Source organism: Anguilla anguilla, chromosome 8 (genome assembly GCF_013347855.1).
Source record: "Anguilla anguilla isolate fAngAng1 chromosome 8, fAngAng1.pri, whole genome shotgun sequence".
In the NCBI taxonomy this organism is placed as follows: Eukaryota; Metazoa; Chordata; class Actinopteri; order Anguilliformes; family Anguillidae; genus Anguilla; species Anguilla anguilla.
Genome location: NC_049208.1, coordinates 37,074,569 through 37,095,368, shown reverse-complemented (window position 1 = coordinate 37,095,368; position 20,800 = coordinate 37,074,569). Strand labels below are relative to the sequence as shown.

The 20,800-nt window shown below is 45.2% G+C and overlaps 1 protein-coding gene across 4 annotated transcripts; it reads left to right on the top strand.

Annotated features, from left to right (window-relative positions):
* Window positions 1-725: 725 nt before the first annotated feature.
* cpsf1 (cleavage and polyadenylation specific factor 1) lies at window positions 726-20,180 on the top strand. 4 transcript variants are annotated; one of them, XM_035429547.1, is made up of 38 exons: window positions 726-912; window positions 1,670-1,853; window positions 2,057-2,084; window positions 2,212-2,345; window positions 2,458-2,538; window positions 2,897-3,048; window positions 3,476-3,622; window positions 4,099-4,238; window positions 4,432-4,542; window positions 5,020-5,113; window positions 5,211-5,298; window positions 5,570-5,692; window positions 6,146-6,197; window positions 6,517-6,611; window positions 7,154-7,228; window positions 7,415-7,495; window positions 8,862-8,954; window positions 9,735-9,848; window positions 10,336-10,477; window positions 11,064-11,242; window positions 11,588-11,727; window positions 12,072-12,249; window positions 12,625-12,831; window positions 12,999-13,085; window positions 13,171-13,320; window positions 13,454-13,606; window positions 14,298-14,414; window positions 14,657-14,747; window positions 14,917-15,001; window positions 15,905-16,046; window positions 16,529-16,681; window positions 17,120-17,296; window positions 17,560-17,626; window positions 17,726-17,773; window positions 17,977-18,132; window positions 18,779-18,908; window positions 19,114-19,252; window positions 19,947-20,180. In XM_035429547.1, exons 2-38 carry the CDS (start codon window positions 1,710-1,712, stop codon window positions 19,992-19,994), a joined length of 4,341 nt encoding a protein of 1,446 aa, XP_035285438.1. In that variant the 5' UTR covers window positions 726-912; window positions 1,670-1,709; the 3' UTR covers window positions 19,995-20,180. The 4 variants fall into 4 exon arrangements, with proteins under 4 accessions (XP_035285438.1, XP_035285435.1, XP_035285436.1 ...); XM_035429544.1 differs by having other exon boundaries at window positions 9,732-9,848; XM_035429545.1 differs by having other exon boundaries at window positions 732-782; window positions 9,732-9,848.
* The last annotated feature ends 620 nt before the right edge of the window (window positions 20,181-20,800 follow it).

Sequence of the window (20,800 nt, the reverse complement as noted above, 5' to 3'; positions counted from 1 at the left end):
CATGAATGGGAGATTTGACTGCAGGGAGGAGAGCACCAGTTGCTTTGATGTTGCAGAACGTTGAGATCTGGCCAGTGTGTAGGGTTTGAAGGTTGATTGGAGGTATGGTGGAGCTGTTCCATTTGCTGCACTTTAGACTATACCAAGGTTTTCGCCAATGAAAGCTGTAACAGGCAATGAAGTGCGACGAGGAGGGATGGGATGAGTACACCTAAGAAGATTACAGACATTCATTCTGTACTAGCTGCAGAGGTTTATTGGCACAAGCAGGAAGACTGGTTCAAAAAGCGTCACAACAGTCCAGACATGAGCATACCAGGGCCTGAATTATGAGCTTTTAGAGAAGGTTGTGGGGAAATCAAAATAACATAATTATTTGTGAAGCATACCCAGGCTTGGAAATTTGACTTTTCTGTTTAGTCAGAAGGAAATTATTTATTTATTAATGATGGAACGTGGTTCTCGTCAGTATGCCAAATTTGTAGAACTACCATATAGCCCCAAATGAATGCCTTGTATACAAATTACTGACTAGACACACTGATCATACATGCGGCGTGAAGGCTAAACGTCAAACTATCATTCTCAGAGTTATATGACTAAAAATACATTTTTAAATTTTAGTATTCAGATCTATAGTGTTAGATGCATTATGCTTCATGTAACGCGAAAACAAAACCGCACATCTAGGAACCTTTATCAAGATCCCTTGTTGCACCCCCGGAGGTAATTGATAGTCGTGTACACCGAATGCATGCTGGGTTGTGTTATGAATGGAAAAGGTGAAACATCACATAGCTAAACAAAAAATATCTATATCGTAAATAAATGATAAATTCGACCATGAAATTGTAGAAGGGTGGCACTCACGTCAGCGTAAGAGGGGAGATAACCGTTTATAGGAAGTAATAGGTAGGTCAATCATTAAACCTTTCTAGTTGGCTATCAGACATTGCTGCTGTGCAACTCATGCAGTGACGGCGCTTTGTACATAGCCTGCTATATCGAGATTAGTTTCCGTCTATGTACATGTTAATAATGAGCATTAGCTTGTACAAAAATGAACCTGTGTTGCTTATAATGCCACAAGATCATATTACATGATGCCTCAGTAAAGGTAGCTTCATAAACAATTATGTGTACCTTTGGTTGCGTAACAAATGTAGCTAGCTATCGGTGTTGTGTAACTAACGTAGCTAGCAAGATGTCTAGATACCTAGTCAATGTTTTGTTTAACCCAATGTTTAATTTCTTAGTCTTGATCGGTTTGCGTTTTCTTGGCTCAGGTACACAGCATTTGGAGGCTCGCTGCGCATTGCGTAAAATCACAACTATACTAGGGTGCCAATTGCCTACTGCGGTGAACGACAACACAAAATTTAATCTTCCCAAACATGTTCAGTGGAAATATGAGAAATCTGCGGAACATTTTCTAGTTTTTTAGTGGAAATTCTTACACATTGAACACCTTGTAAATGGCGGATCATAACGCATACGTCGGTTTTAATATTCACATTTTAAAGACATAAAGTGGATATCGACGATCCCTTTTCGTCTATATGAATTAGACTATGTTCGTTAATTACCAGATTTAGAAGAGACTGAAACAACATATGTAACGTAGTTCACACCGTTTTAAAAAGTCCTTTCCATCTGACACTATTCCCAGGTTGTCTGCTGACGAGTGAGCGTGCTCAAAGCCGAGCAGAATGTACGCCGTGTACCGACAAGCGCACTCCCCGACCGCCATAGAGTTCTCCGTTTACTGCAACTTCATCTCTAACGAGGAGAAAAACCTTGTGGTGGCAGGCACTTCTCAGCTATACGTCTATCGGATCATACATGATGTGGAGGTGATTTGACCGGATGCTTTATATGTTCTTGTTTATTTTGCAAGCAAAAGCGCTAGAAACAAACGAAATTTTTCTTGTTGGCTGCTAACAAACATATTCATGATACGGTTGCTGTCTTTCTTAAATGTAACATGCTAAATCAGGTGCTAAATAGTTTTAAAAGTAATTTCATATTCTAACTTTTCTCATCTGTTACGTTATAGAGTGCAGCAAAGACAGAGAAGCCATTGGGTATGGACCAGTATTGTTTCCATTTTCAATTTGAATTAATTATTGACTATTTTGGAAGGGTAAATATTCATTTATTTTTATATTTATTTCCCAGCATCTGTGGTTAATTGTTTAACCTTTTTTTTAGACGTCAAGAGTCGCAAGGAGAAGCTGGAGCAAGTGGCAGCCTTTTCGCTGTTTGGCAATGTCATGTCCATGGCCAGCGTCCAGCTCGTTGGAGCCAACAGAGATGCCCTCCTGTTGAGCTTCAAAGATGCAAAGGTAACTGCTGACAGGGATCTCTTCATAATGCTTGGTCATCAACAGATGTATTTTTGCATTGCTTTTTTTTTTTTTTTTAGTCAGACTCCCTGTTGTTCTTCCTCTGTTTTAGCTGTCTGTGGTGGAGTATGACCCAGGGACCCACGACCTGAAGACTCTCTCTCTGCATTATTTTGAGGAACCAGAGCTCAGGGTAAGCATTCTTACACATTATTTTTTGGGTCTTTGGCAGGAGAACAAAAATACAATTGGGGTGGCACTGTTAAGACAGGGATTATTTTATTTTGGGGCTTTGGCAAAGATTAGAAGTACAACGAGAATGGATCTGGAGCACTTTGAAAGTGATCAGTGCTTGGAGGAAATCATCCCTTTCCCCTTCCAGCAGATTGCCGGGGTTTCTTGGGGATCTTTATCCAGAGCTGCACATTTATCGAACCCTTTCATGCTACTGCTCATTCAAGTAGCAGACCCTCACCTAGGATTTGTATATTGTGCTGTGCTGTGTCTGTTTTCAAGTGTGCTCATACAAGTGTGCTCCTCTCCCTCTTTAGGACGGGTTTGTCCAGAACGTGCACATTCCAATTGTCCGCGTAGATCCAGAGAATCGCTGTGCTGTCATGCTGGTTTATGGCACCCAGCTGGTGGTGCTTCCATTCAGGAAGGATACCTTGACTGACGAACAGGAGGGCATCGTGGGGGAGGGGTGTGTACATGATTGAAAGCTGCATGATTGTAAAGTTGCACATTACTTACAACATTATTCCTTAAAAAGCTAGATTTGGCTGGCATCCTTCTCCTGCAGATAATATGTAATTAAAGGTACTAGCTCAGAGATGATTATTTAGATGTTTGTTACTGAGCCAGTCTAATGAGGCGTTATGGAACATCATTTTTTTTAAATGTCTCAATGTCTGCATTGTGAATGTCCCTGTTTTCATATCTAAGATTGTTAAAATTTTTCTCAAATGAATACCCACAATGTCATTTTTAATAATGTCATTTTTTATCAGGGTTTTTGAAACAGTACTTCCCCTCTTATGGTGACCATAGCTTAATCAGGACAAGTGCCTAAATTGGCCACCGTCTTACTGGCAGTCCCATTGAAAGAATATAAATTTCTCACCCTGCAGGCAGAAATCTAGTTTCCTTCCCAGCTACATAATTGACGTTCGAGAGTTGGACGAGAAACTATTGAACATCATCGACATGAAGTTCCTCCATGGCTACTACGAGCCTACTCTGCTCATTCTGTATGAGCCCAACCAGACATGGCCAGGGTGAGTTCCCCCCCCCCTCTTCTTTCTCTCTTGGTCTATCCAGGGTTAGTTACTCAAGCTGTCATACATCCTGCTTGACTTTAGAAAAAGCAGACACCTGTTTGAATACCCTGTATTAATGGGTTTGGAAGCAGTGTAACATCTGAGTGTCATACCACCAGCCTTCTTGTATGGGGATGTCAAATCTGTATCACATATAGATTGGCTCAATTTTCTCTATATAATATGGGAAGCTGGGGACTTTTGAGGAGGCGAAGGAGGTGTCGGCTGGGTAATTCCAGGGGAGAATGGCTCTTTTTTCAACATTGACCTCTCAGATTTTTCTGAAATTTGGCACTCATAATGTAACCTTGGACACTTGACCACTGGTATACTTTTGAGATAATTAAACCGTACAGATGAGCAGAGAGGTGTGGAGGTCTCGGACCTCAGCGATTGTCGGGTGAGTGACGCGTTTCTGTTTGCGTTCCGGACAGACGCGTGGCTGTTCGCCAGGACACGTGCAGCATCGTGGCCATATCCCTCAACATCATGCAGAAAGTGCACCCCGTCATCTGGTCCCTCTCCAACCTGCCCTTCGACTGCACTCAGATCTTGGCCGTGCCCAAGCCCATCGGTGAGGCCGACCGCATTCTTGCATCGCTGTATTTCCCTTAATCCCATAGATTATACGAGTTCTGTGAGAAAATACCATGGCCTTTCCTCATTAGCACAGCTCTAACATTATGCTTCCGGAAACTTCTGGTTTAAAAAAGCCCGGGAGCGAAGAAAGGTGCAGTGATGTGAAGCTGTGCACACTCTGTTTCCAGGCGGTGTGGTGGTGTTCGCGGTGAACTCCTTGTTGTATCTGAACCAGAGCGTGCCACCTTACGGTGTTTCGCTCAACAGCCAGACGAACGGGACTACTGCTTTCCCTCTGCGTGAGTACCAGGAAAAGACTGGCCTCCTGTTTCGTCAGCTCTGAGGTCATTCAGTGTGAACTGACTTTCAGGGTTCAGGCTTTAATCCACTCTTGTGACATTTTTGCCCTTTATTTATGAATGATGCAGGTTCAGTTGTTGTGACACAGCAGACCTCATAGTGTGCCTATTTTATAAACGTGCAGTTTAAACTGTGTTTAACCCTTCACTGTTTTGGAGCATAATATATCATCATCTTAGCAATGGGAGCCGTTTATCATTCTGTTACCATTTATGCTTTATTATGATGTAATTTGTCATTGGCATTTGGTGATATTGTCTGTATTTGTATTGTATATGTAGAAATGTGTGAATTTATTAATGTGTGCATTTATGGGGATTTTGTGGAGTTTAGTGTCAGCCTGTGTTATTTTAAGCTCGATTTGAAGAATTTGCCATTTCATTTATGGTAGTATTTGTATTTTTTGTGTTGTGCAGGGGTACAAGAGGAAGTGAAGATCACTCTGGACTGTTCCCAGGCCACATTCATTGCCTCAGACAAGGTGGTCATTTCTTTAAAAGGTGGAGAAATGTAAGTCTGCCTTTTCTAGCAGCACTCATTTATGAATAGCAGTATTCATTTGAAGTGTGACCCCGCAATAACTGCTCTCCCCCTCCACAAATTTCAGATACGTTCTGACCCTCATCACCGACGGCATGAGGAGCGTGCGGGCGTTCCACTTCGACAAGGCCGCCGCCAGTGTCCTGACCACCTGCGTAAGTCCCGCCCCTCGCGCCATCCCGCTGACTCGTACCCTAGGGAATGTTCCGGGCCTCTCCCGCTCCTACCGCGTTAATGCTTGCTCAGGCTTCAGGTCGTGCTGACGGCGCTGCTCGCAGGGAACATTCATGGTGGGCAGAGAGCCCTGCCGCAGTGTGTAACCTGAAGAAGGCAGGGGGAAGCCTGGGAAGGGTGCACCAGTTTAGCAGCTCGCCGTGCAGCATGCTCCCAGGTTTCTGTCCAATCACGACGCTTCCCTCCTCTCAGATGATGACAATGGAGCCTGGGTACCTGTTCCTGGGGTCCCGCCTGGGGAACTCCCTCCTCCTCAAATACACGGAGAAGCTGCAGGAGGCGACGGTAGAGGAGGGCAAGGAGAAGGAGAAGCAGGTGAGCACACCCCCATGATGTTGTCATGGATACCGGCGCAGGGCGTTGGCATGTTAACGTCAGGCTGCTCACAACCCTGCCTGAAGCTGCAAATAGATTCTTTCTGTGTCTTTGAGGATACAGCATGATGTTAAAAGGATTGCTCAGTACTGTGCTAGCATATTGTATGGATGTAGCCACACCCAACTTATTAATGAAGTTTGCATTAACTTCTCTGGGTTTTTGAAATTCAAGTTAGTATGATAAAACTGCATTCTGTTAGGTCTCCCTTTGTCTCAGCTGTGTGTTGTTTGGGTATTTTTCTCTTGTTCAAATACGTTCTATAATCCTGTCTGATGCACGTGCAACATAACTAAATTAGGTTTTTCAGCAAGATGAAACAGAATGTTTTAGTTTCTCCCTTTAGGAACGTCTTTCCTAAACAGCGCTAAACATTTTCCTCTGTCTCTCCAGGAAGAACCGCCTAATAAAAAGAAACGAGTGGATTCTTCTACCAACTGGACAGGTCAGTGGAAAAACCTGTGTGAGCCTTTGGTGTGTACATACAGTGCCCCCCAAAAGTATGGTAGAGTGAATTTAGATATTTTTTTTGCTCTATACTAAAGGCATTTGTATTAGAGATCAAAAGATTAATATGAGCCAGATGTATAGACAATCAGCTTTTATTTCATGGCATTTGCTCACATTCTACCATTTACAGAAACAAGTACCTAAACTACATAGCAAAAATAACTCATTTCTCTGTACCGTTACCCTACGTTCGGAGGGCACTGTATCTCCCGCACATGACGCAGCAGCAGGTCTAACGGTCTGTGGTATTCCAGCTGGTAAGGCCCCGCTCCTGGATGAGGTGGACGAGATCGAAGTGTATGGAAGTGAGGCCCAGTCAGGCACCCAGCTGGCCACCTACTCTTTCGAGGTATTTGACTCGCTCTACCCCCCATTCTGTTAGCGATTGGCATGTTCACGTTTTCGCTCCTTTATAAGGGGTTTGACTCGCGTTCTCCCCTTTTATCCTCGTGTTTGAACTGTCAGCATCATCTTTCCCTTTTCACCATTTACACACAGATTAAATGCATTCTACATGAATCTACACATCAATCTACTGGAGTCGATAGCTAGGTCAAAGTTTCTCTACGTTCGCTGTTTTACTGTATCATATTGAAAGTGGTTATGTTGCTCTTTGGAACCAGTTTTCAGATTTGGGAATTCTTCTTGATTTAGAATTTCCAACACTGTGGCCAGTGGAATGAATGGTCCACTGAAAGCTTGGGCTTGATTTGGCATATTTGCAGGAGGAGAATTCTTTCAAGGATTTTCTTAGTAGTCTTTAGTTTAAATCAATTAAAAAAAACCTTTTTAAAATAGATTTTCCTTCAAGGATTAACTTTTCGTAACCTATATTGAAGTTGTCTGCATTTATGGACTTCTCTGAAAGGTCTTTCCTGTTTTGACCTTTAGGTTTGTGACAGTATATTGAATATTGGTCCCTGTGCCAATGCTTCTATGGGAGAGCCAGCCTTCCTCTCTGAAGAGGTATGTATCTACTGTGCTAAGGTACTTTGTCAAACTCGCGTGAAAGCGGTTGTCAGTTGTGTACATTAATAAAAAAATGAAAAAGGGTTTCATGTTTACTTTTTTATTTACAAGCGTATAACGGGATGGCTCAAGATAAGCTACGTGTCCCTGTTGAGGTATAACCTCTCTTGTTGGTTTCCTCAGTTCCAGAGCAATCCGGAGCCAGATCTGGAAGTGGTGGTATGTTCCGGGTACGGGAAAAATGGCGCGCTCTCTGTGCTGCAGGTGAGTCGTCTTCTGCGTGGAATTATGGGATTTCACAGCATTGTACAAAATCCATCACCACTTCCACACATCAGCCCAGGGAGTTCCATGTCCATAAGGACGCGGGGAAAATTCCACAGGCTGCTACGCTACATCTCAAGTCAAGCGGGCACAAGCCACTGTCAAAGAAAGCAGGGAAAAAATGTAGTAGAGCTAGATTCTTTTACACTTGCAGTGAAGTATTAGCATGTAGCTAACCAGCTAACCAGTCAGGGGGCATTCTCAAGCCATATCCTATAAGCAGGTTATTTTTTCTGTTGGCAGTTATGGGCTTTTTAGAAAATATTCAGATTGAGTTTGCAGAAATGGCAGTGGATTTTTGCAGAAGTAGCAAAGGCAAATAATGCTATTCTTTACTTCCTATAAAATAAGTGAAGGCTCTTTAAGGTCTTTATATGTCTATTTAGCTTAACTCAGGTAAGTTTACCTGGGAGGTTACTGCCTTTGTACCTTGTGGAGGAAATTGCAGGCAACTGAACATATTTGTACTTTGTCAGATTGTCCTTGACTATACCCTAAGTCTGCAGTCTTTTAAAAAAAATAATAATGTCAAAGCAGAATAAATAGCCTTTCACTATTGCAGTGTAAATAACTTCTCAGTGTTGGTGCATGCGCTTGCCTGCATGGCCTAGCCGTCGTGTGCGGTTTTGTGTGCGGTTTCTGCATGGCCGTCGCTGCGTCCCGTTGCGCACTGTTCAGACGCCTGCGGCAGTGAGGCAAGTCTGCCGCAGGTCCTTCATATGGTGCTAAAGCGAAGTCTGGGTTTACCACGGCTGCCTCAGAGATCAATGGAGTAGCCTGTAAACACTCGAGACACAGGGGGCCTGAGAAGAGGCCGCAACCCCGGCCTTCGGCCTGATCCGCTTGTATCCGCACAGAACCGTTTTAAATGTTAGCCAACGGAAAGGGTCCGCCTTGCCGTTAACTGTGAGTTGGGTAGATTCTTTGTTGTAGAAGGTCATTAGTGAATCTAAAGTAATGGTTTCTGCGTGGTAAATTTTAATAATATCCTGTTCAAAATATTCATGATGAAAGCAGAAAAGCAATGCTTCTGCTGATAAGTAATGGTTAATTATAAGAAAGACTGCACACTGAAGCACTTATCTGTTTAAGCTGTTGAGGAGTTAAGGATTCCTGATGGTTATTCACTTCAGCCACAGCAGGGGCAAATATTTTCCAAACCTGTGACTTATCAGCTTAGATTCTTTGATTTCAGGCTGCCGGACTCTTGTCTGTGTTAAGTTGCTCTGTGTATCTTGTCACAGTAAAGAGTCTTTGATCTGAAGCTGTCTTGTTCTCTGTCAGTGACTTTGCTTGTTCCCCTCAGAGGAGCATCAGACCCCAGGTGGTCACCACCTTCGAGCTGCCTGGCTGTCACGACATGTGGACAGTTATCTCTTCCGAGAAGAAGGAAGTGGAAGTAAGACTCTCTCTCGTGCTCTCAAAGCTTAGCAGCAGCTCCCTGAGCTTAGCTTAATGTGATGATGGAGTCCATTTCCTGTCCAGACTTAGAATTACTGGAACCATTACTGGAAGTGCGGTAGAACCTCAGAGATAGGAGTGCATTGAGAACGCATACTCTGCAACTTTAAAAGTGACACGTTGCACAAGATTTAAAAAAAAGTGAATTATTTATTAAAGATTGGAAGCTTTACTTTAGCCTTCTATTTTTGAAAAAATGTTCAGACTGTTCTTTACATTAAACGCTGACCTGTATATAGTCTTATTTAGAAGCTGTGCCAAGACATCCCCATTGTCTAATTCTGGTTGTCTTTCCAATTTCTTTTTTAAGTGGAAAGTCTGATTCACCCATTTAATGCTTGCCTTTTTGTTTCAGAAATAATATGCTTGATGTGTCGCGACTGCGTATGATACTTTCATTATATTTCATATCTCATTGGGTGGCCAGTCGGTCGGTAGAATGTTGTTCTAGCAGCAGTCGCCATCTGTTCTAAATTGACTTTCACTTTCATATGTACTCCTAAAATGTCTGTGATTCTGGAAAGGAGAGTAGCGATGCCTTGTGTTTCCATCCATTAAGTTGTATTAAACAGGAAACATTCTTTCTCAGCGTTTTATAGGGTGTAGTGGTACTCTATGCCGGCTGGGATGTGTAATGTGTGTACAGTGTGCAGCTGGACCCCGGGGTGTGTTTCTCGCTGGTGATTGACAGCTCTGTGCTCTGTCCTGTACACAGCAGCCAGCGGCGGAGGGAGAGGGGGACACGCCCGAGGAGCAGCCCCCCGAGCCCGCCCCCGAGGAGGACAAGAAGAAGCACGGCTTCCTCATCCTCAGCAGAGAGGACTCCACCATGGTACTGCGCCTTTCTCTGAGCGCAGCACGTCCTTTATACTAGCGGCGTTAACACAGGCGCCAGTTACAGGCATGCGCGCACACACACACACACACACACACACGCATACACACACACACACACACTGCATTTTAGCGTGGTGAACACATGCACTTATCACACATACACGCATATGAGGGGGCATGCACACACACTCACACACACGTACACTGCATTTTAGCATTGTGACATGTACTTATCACGCAGTGATGCAGACAAACACTCTTTAGGAAAGACACTCACAGACATACACACACATACTCGCACATACATTCTAGCACTTTGGACACACACTTCAGAGCTCAGCCTGGGTGGGGTTAAACTCACTCAAACCCATCTCCAAAATGTCTAGCGAGTTCTGCGCAAGTGTCAGTTGGCGCTCTGTACACGCTTGGCGCTCAGCAGGGCCTCTCTTGGGCATAACACCCGCCGTCCTCCCGTGTCGCAGATCCTGCAGACAGGCCAGGAGATCATGGAGCTGGACACCAGCGGCTTTGCCACGCAGGGCCCCACGGTGTTTGCAGGGAACATCGGGGACAACAAGTACATCATCCAGGTGTCCCCCATGGGCATCCGGCTGCTGGAGGGAGGTAATGCTGCCAGTGTCTCCCACCCTGAAGACTTTAACCACCCACAGCAGCATTATTTTCCCTAATCCTCTATTATACTTAACCTGTAAGCAGTCATCTGCACTGAATTTAATCAATGTAAGTAAAATATGGATGCGTGTATGCCTCTGGAACTGCAGTATCTGCATAAAATATCGATGTCGAATATTGATCTTGGTGTTGTTATATCGAAATATTTGAGGCTTCAATGTGCAATTGCAGTAAAACTTTATTTGCTTTTGTAATGTAATACAATGGGCGACCAAACGGACACGACCAAACCCTCTGCCGTCACCTGCACACCCCTCCTCCCCCACTCCATTTTAGCTGTCAGTTTGACAGAATTTGAGATACGGTGCTCTAGTCTGATTAGTCTAGGCTGTAAATCTTTATTCAGCCAGTTTATAAGCTGTTCCAGAGCCAGTATTTTCATTCGAAATTTGCCAATATATACCGATAGTCCTTGGGAAATTATTCATATTTAATTATTGATGCTTGAAAGAGGCACCGATGCCATTTCTGTTTTTTGGCAGCCCCTGTCCCGCGCTCACTCTCTCTCCCCCTTCAGTGACGCAGCTGCACTTCATCCCCGTGGACCTGGGCTCCCCGGTGGTGCAGTGCGCCGTGGCCGACCCCTACGTCATCGTCATGACGGCGGAAGGGGTGGTCACCATGTTCGTGCTCAAGACGGACTCGTACATGGGGAAGACCCACCGGCTGGCCCTGCAGAAGCCGCAGGTGCACACGGTGAGTGAGCCGGACGCCGGCGCAGCCACAGCGCGTGGCCCGACTCTTTATATCTCTCTAGTTACCACAGCACTCTCGCTCTCGGTTAGAGACTGCAGGAAGGGCAACTTCCTGTTAATACATTTTCTCATTTCTGCTCTAAAGCTACTGCAAAAAGCCAGAATTCTGTCATAATCATTGCAAGCTATTTTGGGCAAGTTGACTTTCGGTCAAAGATTTTCAAGATAAAAGTTGGCAATGACCTGTTAAGTTACAATACCAGCTTTTTGTCCCCTTACAGTAGTAGGGCAGTGTCCTTTACTGAAGTGATGTCTGCTGTTGATGAGTCTCGCATCCTCTCTCCAGCAATCTCGCGTGATCACGCTTTGCGCGTACCGGGACGTGAGCGGGATGTTCACCACGGAGAACAAGGTGGCGAGCTCGGCCAAGGAGGAGACCATCACCCGCAGCCAGTCGGAGACGGAGACCATCATCCAGGACATCAGGTACAGCCGTCCTGGCTGAGGACTTCACTGCAGATAGTGCGCTTGGGACATGCGTGTTTCACACGGTTACTGAAACACTGTTCTGATTGGCAAGGCACCGTGCACATTGTGAGGAAAATTATGGACCAGTCACTTCCCTGTAACACAGGACTTAAAATGTTTTCCTCCAGTGACAAACTTAAAGCAGGTGCAGATGTGCACTGTTGATGACAATGAAGTACGAATGGATTTCCAATTGGATGTGCACCTTCCGTGTGAGTGTGTATGTGTGTGTAAGGAGGGAGGTGGCGGGCCATATCTGACCCCTCCCCTTATCCGAGGTCACTTTTTCCTCGCCCTATCAGCAACACTGTGGATGACGAGGAGGAGATGCTGTACGGAGACTCCAACCCCCTCTTCAGCCCCACGAGGGAGGAGCCCAGCCGCAGCGCCTTGCTGTCGCAGTTCGGGGCGGAGCAAGGGTCCAGCAGGGCGGAGCCCACGCACTGGTGCATGGTGGTGAGGGAGAGCGGCGTCATGGAGGTGAGGACAGCGCCACCGGGTGGTCTTACGAAGCACGCAAGACTGGGAAGTGCTACACCGTGTCTGCCTTTGGGCCTGAACTGAACTAAAACCACTTCCTGCTAACAAACAGCATTTCGTTAGCATTTTAATACCTTATTTGTTCTAGTCTTGCTGTAGACCACATTTTAAGTGCCAATGCTACCAGTAAATATTACCATTACATGCTATGCATGTAATATTTGTCAGTAGATTTTAGTTTATTCGTCTAAGTTTGCTGTTTTTTTTGTAAACGGTACATTTAGATGTCTTAAAATATGTGGTAGTACAGAAAGAAAATCTCTGCTTCAATCTGATGATGAAAATGTAACTTTGTTACGGGTCTATTTCTGTCAGATTTACCAGCTCCCGGACTGGCGCCTTGTCTTCCTTGTGAAGAACTTCCCGGTTGGCCAGCGAGTGCTGGTGGACAGCTCCTCCGGCCAGTCAGCAGCTCAGGGGGAGGGCAAGAAGGAGGAAGTCACACGCCAGGGAGAAATCCCATTGGTCAAAGAGGTCGCCCTGGTGGCTTTGGGCTACCGACAAAGTCGGCCCTACCTACTGGTGAGTGTCTGTGTAAATTTGTTGGCTTGGTCTGAAAACACTCCTTTATGGTAAGCTTGGCAAACATAATGAACTGTCTGAATCTCAAGGTGACTGATGTTGCAGTTTGACTTTAGCTCTTGTTATGATCAACTGATATTTGAGTTTTCCATTTTGTTTGTTTTCAGGTCCATGTTGACCAAGAGCTTCTCATTTATGAGGCATTTCCATATGACCAGCAGACTCTGAGCAACTTGAAAGTGCGCTTTAAAAAGGTGAGAAGCTGCAAATTCAGAGGGAATGTTCAAGAAATGCAGAAATGAAGGCAAACTAGGGAAACTGAGTGTCCTCTCTCTTCAGTTACCCCACAACATAAATTTCCGCGAGAAAAAACTGAAGACGTCGAAGAAGGACAAGAAGACGGAGGGCGGTGCGGGAGAGGACGGCTCAGGGTTCAAAGGTCGCGTGGCCAGGTTCAGATACTTCGAAGACATATCCGGCTACTCTGGGGTAAGGCGCTCCTTCCGCCCCCAGAATTCCTCATTGAAGATTATATGCAGCAGAAGACGACAAAAATATATTCTCTAGTCTGTGTTGGAGACGGTGCTCTCCAAAGCTTGTGTCACCTTTTTGTCATCTTCAGGTGTTTATCTGCGGGCCCTCCCCGCACTGGATGCTGGTGACCGCGCGAGGGGCAATGAGGCTCCACCCCATGACGATCGACGGCCCAATCGAATCCTTTTCCCCCTTCCACAACATCAACTGCCCCAAGGGCTTCCTCTATTTCAACAAGCAGGTAAACGCAAGCATTGATCAGTCAAACTCGGTCAGTCTTGTGTTGTCAGTCTTTGTCAGAACGTGCAGTTCAGTCTCTTTGTCCCGCCACAATCCACATTACTTTTATACTAACTGTGAAAATATAGGCCGCTACGGACATACAAAAAGGTTAGGATGAATTGTGGCTATTAGCCCATTAGCAGTGGCCTGCATCTACATTATTGATAATTCATTGCACTTGGAAGACCAGATAAGCTGTATTGATTTCTACTCGGTTTTAATGGGAGTCAGCCTACATGATTTGCTGTAAGGTCTTATGAGTGGCTCTCATTTGTGGAAATTATGTCCTCGTGGTATCCAGCAAAGATATTTGACCAAGAGCTTATGTCTTCCACATGTACACTAGTTATTCTTCATGCTTAAATTCATAGACAAATTCATACTGTGTATGTGTACTTAAATTAATGATGTGTACCTTTCCCTAAGTTATGGTTCTTAGATTCATAATGTGTATGCGTTTCCCTAAATTATTATTCGTAGATGGAAATAACATGTATGTGTTTCCCTAAATTGTGATTCTTAGATGAAATAACCTGTAAACATTTCCCTAAGTTACAATTCTTCGATTAATAAAGTGTATGTGTTTCTGTAAGTAATGTGTATGTTTTTTCCTAAGTTACAAGTCTTCATAACGTGCATGTGTTATCCAGGGTGAGCTGAGGATCAGTGTGTTGCCCACCTATCTCTCATACGATGCCCCGTGGCCTGTTCGAAAGATCCCGCTGCGATGCACTGTGCACTATGTGACCTACCACGTGGAATCCAAGGTAAGGTCTCTCTGCATAAACTTTTACCATTTTAACTGCTGTCATGATATACTGAGGACACCACCATGCCCCTGTGAGAACAAGCAGGATGTGTTTTTGTGCATTGAGCCTACTAGCTTGACAGTGCCAAGAGAAAAGTCTGGAAAAATTCCTAAAGGTTTTGTCATTCGTGCTGTTGAATTTAAAAGTGTGAAAAGTGTGACGTGTTCTTGTCGTCGCTGAACACGCCCGTTGTGCAACAGGTCTATGCTGTTTGCACAAGCATAAAGGAACTCTGTACCCGCATTCCAAGGATGACTGGAGAGGAAAAAGAGTTTGAAACCATCGACAGAGGTGAGGCTGCCCTTTTATTTTGCTCGAGTTTAAAAAATATATATGTTCTGTCACTTCGAAGTGTTTTATGATTGTAGATGGAGGTTCCCGTTTAATTGGTTTAAATTGGGGCAGTACGGCTATCGTCCCACATGAATTTGAAACCTGGGGTATGTGCCTGTTCCCGCAGATGAGCGGTACATCAACCCCCAGCAGGAGAAGTTTTCCATCCAGCTGATCTCTCCCGTCAGCTGGGAAGCAATCCCAAACACTCGGTAAGCAATCCCAAACACGCGGTGAGCAATCCCAAACACGGGATGAGCAATCCCAAACACGGGATGAGCAATCCCAAACACGCGGTGAGCAATCCCAAACACGGGGTGAGCAATCCCAAACACGGGGTGAGCAATCCCAAACACGGGGTGAGCAATCCCAAACACGCGGTGAGCAATCCCAAACACGGGGTGAGCAATCCCAAACACGGGGTGAGCAATCCCAAACACGCGGTGAGCAATCCCAAACACGGGGTGAGCAATCCCAAACACGCGGTGAGCAATCCCAAACACGGGGTGAGCAATCCCAAACACGCGGTGAGCAATCCCAAACACATGGTAAGCAGTCCCAAACATGCGTTAAGTGATCCACAGCAGGGCTTTTGGTCCGTGGGAGAATCTCAGCCCTAGGGTCCCTGCCACTGCTGGCTTTCTCTTTGTATCTGTCACTCAGGGTTTTTCAACTGGAGCAGCAGGTCATGTACACTTTAAAAGGAAATCCTCAAAGATCCACCTACTGTGTACGGAACAGGGTGGGGCTTATTGAAGATAGTAGATTTCAAAGGCCACCAGAGTCAGTGATAATGTTTCTATAAAGTACCTAACTTATACCTACTGATAAGTAAAGGCCCTGTTCTTATCATTTGAAAGGCTTGAAAGCCCAGTAGTGTTCATAGTGCATTACATTACAGTCATTTATCAGATGCACTTGCAGTGTAAGAGAACGTAAGTGCATCTGCCTGAGGTGTGTGAGTAATGGCCGCCAAACCGGTCTAGCGACATTCTCATGCCAGCGAGCACATATGCGCTGCGCGGCGCCCCCTGCTGGTGCAGCGTGCAGACCCGGTGCAGGGACAGGAACGCACGCATCGCTGAGCAGGCCCTGCTTTTCACTTCCCCTCTCAGCATCGACCTGGAGGAGTGGGAGCACGTCACCTGCATGAAGACGGTGGCGCTGAAGAGCCAGGAGACGGTGTCCGGGCTCAAGGGCTACGTGGCCTTGGGCACCTGCCTGATGCAGGGCGAAGAGGTCACCTGCAGGGGGAGGGTGAGTGGAGTCTCGCGGGGCGGGAATTTTAGCGCCGTCGGGAAACAAGAAGTCTCATTGAAAGGGCGGTGGAGGATTGCGAATGACTGAGCAACAGACTCTGCGTTTGTTGTGGATGACGGTTCATAACAGGGTTCCCGCAGGTGAAAACTTGGTCGGGCTGCCAGGTGGCTCATCTGTTAAGGCGCTGAATTCAGTGACTGAATTTTACAAACATACTACATGCTGACTGATAAGCTGGTTATTACTGGGGTGGTGGGATTTATTTTTGCTGTTGTTTTTAAATATGTTTTTTATGTTTTATTTATTTTTTCTGATGCCCCTGATAAGACAATTCCTTTACAAATAAGGTTTTTGAAAACCTTAATCACCATTCTTGAATTTTGAATCGGAATAACCTAGGAAGTGTGTGACGAAGTAGTGGCTCCCATACCAAACAGTGGCTGACGGTACCTGATCTCCCCTCTCCCATCTGCTGGTAGATCCTCATCTTGGACGTGATCGAGGTGGTCCCCGAGCCTGGGCAGCCCCTGACCAAGAACAAGTTCAAAGTGCTGTACGAGAAGGAGCAGAAGGGCCCCGTCACCGCGCTCTGCCACTGCAGCGGCTACCTGGTCTCCGCCATCGGCCAGAAGGTCAGCGTCCCGCTCAGACCGCCCCAGCGCCGGCCCGCTCTTAGGCCTCTGGGAAGAACCCTGGAGCCTGGAGCTGGGGGATCGTTTCAGTGAAGGGTCACCAGCAGACCTGGGTCAAATACGTATTTGTTTTGGATTCAAATACTCTTCTGTGCTCTGTTGATCTTGCCTGGTGTAATTGAGCCTGCCATTATGACCGGAAGGCGGGGTTTTCAATGGTTCCAATACACCAGACAAGATCAGTAAAGCGTAGAAAAGTATTTGAATCCAAAACAAATACGTATTTGAACCACGTCTCGCCTGCTTAGTCCTGTGCATTGCATCCTCACTGTGTGCAGTGCCACTGTTGTGTCATTGTGTCTCTGCATGCGGTCAAGTCTCCTTTAAGGGCTGTGGAGGTTCTCCCTAACGTGACGTTTGTCGGGCTCTCCGGCGCAGATCTTCCTGTGGAGCCTGAAGGACAACGACCTGACGGGGATGGCCTTCATCGACACGCAGCTCTACATCCACCAGATGTACAGCATCAAGAACTTCATCCTGGCCGCCGACGTCATGAAGAGCATCTCGCTGCTGCGCTACCAGGAGGAGAGCAAGACGCTGTCACTCGTCAGCAGGGTACGGCGGGCGGGCGCGGCGCGGCGCGGGGTCGAGGGGGCGCGGGCCAAAACGCAGCCAGCCACAGAGAAAACTGGGTTTGCTCAGAAACGCGGGTCCCATCACTATGGGAGCGGGGGATTTCTACACAAATGGAGGGTTTGCATAAAAACACTCTCAGTAAGGCTTTATTAGCAAGATATAAATACAGTGTTTGGCTGTATTTGAGTGTAAAAGCACGATGGCGCACAAACTCTTTTTGTTTTCTTTTTGTTTGAGCACAGGATGCAAAGCCTCTGGAGGTGTACAGCATCGAGTTCATGGTAGACAATAACCAGCTAGGATTTCTGGGTGCGTAATGGAATTTATGCAACTAACATTTACATACCATTGAATTAAATGTGTTTGTTTGCCATAAGGTCTATAACCCCCCCCACCTCTGTTTTCCAGTTTCCGATCGAGACCAAAATTTGCTGGTGTACATGTACTTACCAGAAGGTGAGCAATACTACAAGTTCTGCTTTGACATTTCCTGTGCTCATGACTTGGAGTGTGATATGTCCTGACAGTTTTAAGCCAATAAAAAAGTCAGCGAGTTACAAACCTCGTCTTTTCAGAGTCTCCTGTTTTGGTGGCATAGAGGTGAATATGATTAAGCTGAGACTGTTCCCACCCACTCCCCCCCCCTCCCCCCCCCACAGCCAAGGAGAGTTTCGGAGGCATGCGCCTCCTGCGGAGGGCGGACTTCAACGTGGGCGCCAACGTCAACGCCTTCTGGAGGATGCCCTGCAGGGGGGCGCTGGAGCCGGGAAGCAAGAAGGCCCTGACCTGGGACAACAAGCACATAACCTGGTTTGGTATGTGGGCCGAGGGGGAGGGGGGCTGTGGCTCTACCTTTCATAATTCAGAGGATTCTTATGCTTGGTATGTCGAAATATTCAACATACATTTTCATGAATGCATATGTGCACAGAGCTGCAGTCAATCTAGTTACAAGTACATGAAAACGCTTGTAAATTATTCATTGATGTGATCCGTTTAATAATTTAGAGGGTTTGCACTTAAAAATGTAATTGATTTGGTATGTAGCTATTCATATTTAAGCTTACATAAGTGTACATAAGTGTATGTTGGCCCTTAAAATGGTTTTAGAAATCTTTGGCGTTGCAGAAAATTATAACTTATTTCCATTTTTGCAGTTTTTTAATCATTATATTTAATTTACTTTAAATTTTGACACGACTAACAAGCTTGCTCCTCGGTACCATTCAAAGCTGTGACTAATGAAGTATAAAACAAAACCTTTGTAATGTAGTCTAGTGTAGTTACAAATGTTTTTCTCCTTGAGATTTGTCATGTTGTAAAACTACGTACTGCATGTTGACTTAAAAAAATCTCTTGGATGAGCCACCCAAAAATCACTATAAGCTATAAGTGAGTCCTAAAATGCTTCGTCACCCTCAAGGCACCCAACAGTATTTGCGTTCTCCTCTGTTTCCACAGCAACGCTGGACGGGGGAATCGGGCTGCTCCTGCCCATGCAGGAGAAGACCTACCGCCGGCTGCTCATGTTGCAGAACGCCCTGACGACCGTGCTCCCCCACCACGCCGGCCTCAACCCCAAAGCGTTCAGGTGCGCACACCAGCACGCGCTCGGTTCGGGCTCCTCGGGGCTTTACTGAACCGCAGTTAATCGCGCGTGACGTTATTGGACGTTAACATTTGTGAAATTTATCAGCTTCGGCTAACAGGCTAATGCTCAGCGTGGCTTTCGGATTTAGAATTAAATACCCTGAGCCATTTGGGTATTGATGCCGCCTCTGGTTCTGTCGCGACAGGATGCTACACGCTGACCGACGCACTCTGCAGAACGCTGTGCGGAACATTCTAGATGGAGAGCTCCTCAACAAGTACCTTTACCTCAGTACCATGGAGCGCAGCGAGCTGGCCAAGAAGATCGGGACGACCTCAGACATTGTGAGTACAGCAGCCACCACTACAGGCACAGTGCAGAACAGCAGTCACTGAACACATTGTGTATACAGCACGGTGTAGAACAGCAATCACTGAACACATTGTGTATACAGCAGTGTTGAACAGCGATCACATTGTGAATAAGGTAGTGTTCTAGAACCCCACTGTAGACACTGTATATGGCACAGTGTTCTTGAACCATCACTGTAGACATTGAATACGGTAGTGTTATAGAACTAGAACTGCACTGTAGACATTGTAAATATGGCACAATATTCAATAACTACACTTTAGATATTGCGAATATGGCAAAATCTTCTATAACCGCACTGCAGACATTGTGAATATGTTCCAGTGTTCTAGAACCAGACTGTAGACATTGTGAATATGGCAGTGTACACAAGGTACCGCTGCAGATATGGCAACTGCAGCAAAATTGAAGGGCACAAGCCTTTGGCTGTGGGTTGGACTCATAAAGCTCATGTACTGTTATACCCCCCGAAAAGGGAGAATTCTGGATTTTTACCAGTGCTTTCAATTAAAAATATACATCTTAAGCTCCCAATAGACAACCAAGACAAGGTTGTTGAACAGGATCAGACTGTGCTTATGCAGTCTAACTACCATTTGGAATTTTACTTTATGTGGAGATGTTTTGCCTGGGTATTCTAATTATTGATTTATTTTTAAATGGCAGATTTTGGATGACGTTCTGGAAATTGACAGAGTGACGGCTCACTTTTAAGAGCCAGAGTTCCACCCCCAGAATGAGCTGAACACAAGGGGAATTCCTCCTGTTTTATATGGGAAAAAAACGCTTTAAGGATTCTTTATTGTTTTTGTTCATTTTTGTAGTGTGTTTAAACAACACTGGCAACAATGTGTTTTCATAGACTATTTTGTAATCAAAATTAAAAAAGGAAAAAAAAAACAAGTTGAGCTGGTTCTTCATTGACATTCTACGATTCAGTGAGAAGCATGGATAATGGGCACATGAACCTGTACTGAACCGACTTCCTGGCATTTATTTGGGAACTTATGTGTTAGTAATATTTATAAATGCAGTATTAAGAAATGTATTTGAAAGCTTTTAAGTATTTTGCATAAAATACTTTCAGATATGGCTCTTTATTGCACATTTGAAAATGATACACTTATACGGTTGCCACTGAAAGTTGAAGCAGAATGTGCTAAAACAAATGTGAAATATTAGGATGGTTCTGTTCAGCTGTTGTGTGGTCCTGATTGTCATAATAATGCATTGAAGCGTGTATCAGGACTTGGAAGTACCCTCTTCCAGAAGGGTGTGATTCAAATTGAAAACAAGTATTCCAGGAATGTATCTGAAATAGTCAAGTGAGAAAAAAAAAAAGAAAAAAAAACAAAATAGATCAGTCTCTCTAGGGGATTCCTCAGTGATGGTTAAAAATATCCTAGGGGGGAGTCTAGGGAGTGCCTTCTCTGCATCATTCAAGCAAAAGGGGAATTCACAAAACGCAGCGAATGAGTCGTCATGGGTTTCAAAAAATTAAAATGCATATATTTTTACTG

Coding starts and splice junctions, on each gene's coding strand:
- cpsf1 (XM_035429544.1), top strand. CDS start 1,710: ATGTACGCCGTGTACCGACAAGCGCACTCCCCGACCGCCATAGAGTTC. Junction 7,496..8,861: donor GCGCGCTCTCTGTGCTGCAG/GTGAGTCGTCTT, acceptor TGTTCCCCTCAG/AGGAGCATCAGACCCCAGGT. Junction 13,086..13,170: donor TGAAAGTGCGCTTTAAAAAG/GTGAGAAGCTGC, acceptor CTCTCTCTTCAG/TTACCCCACAACATAAATTT.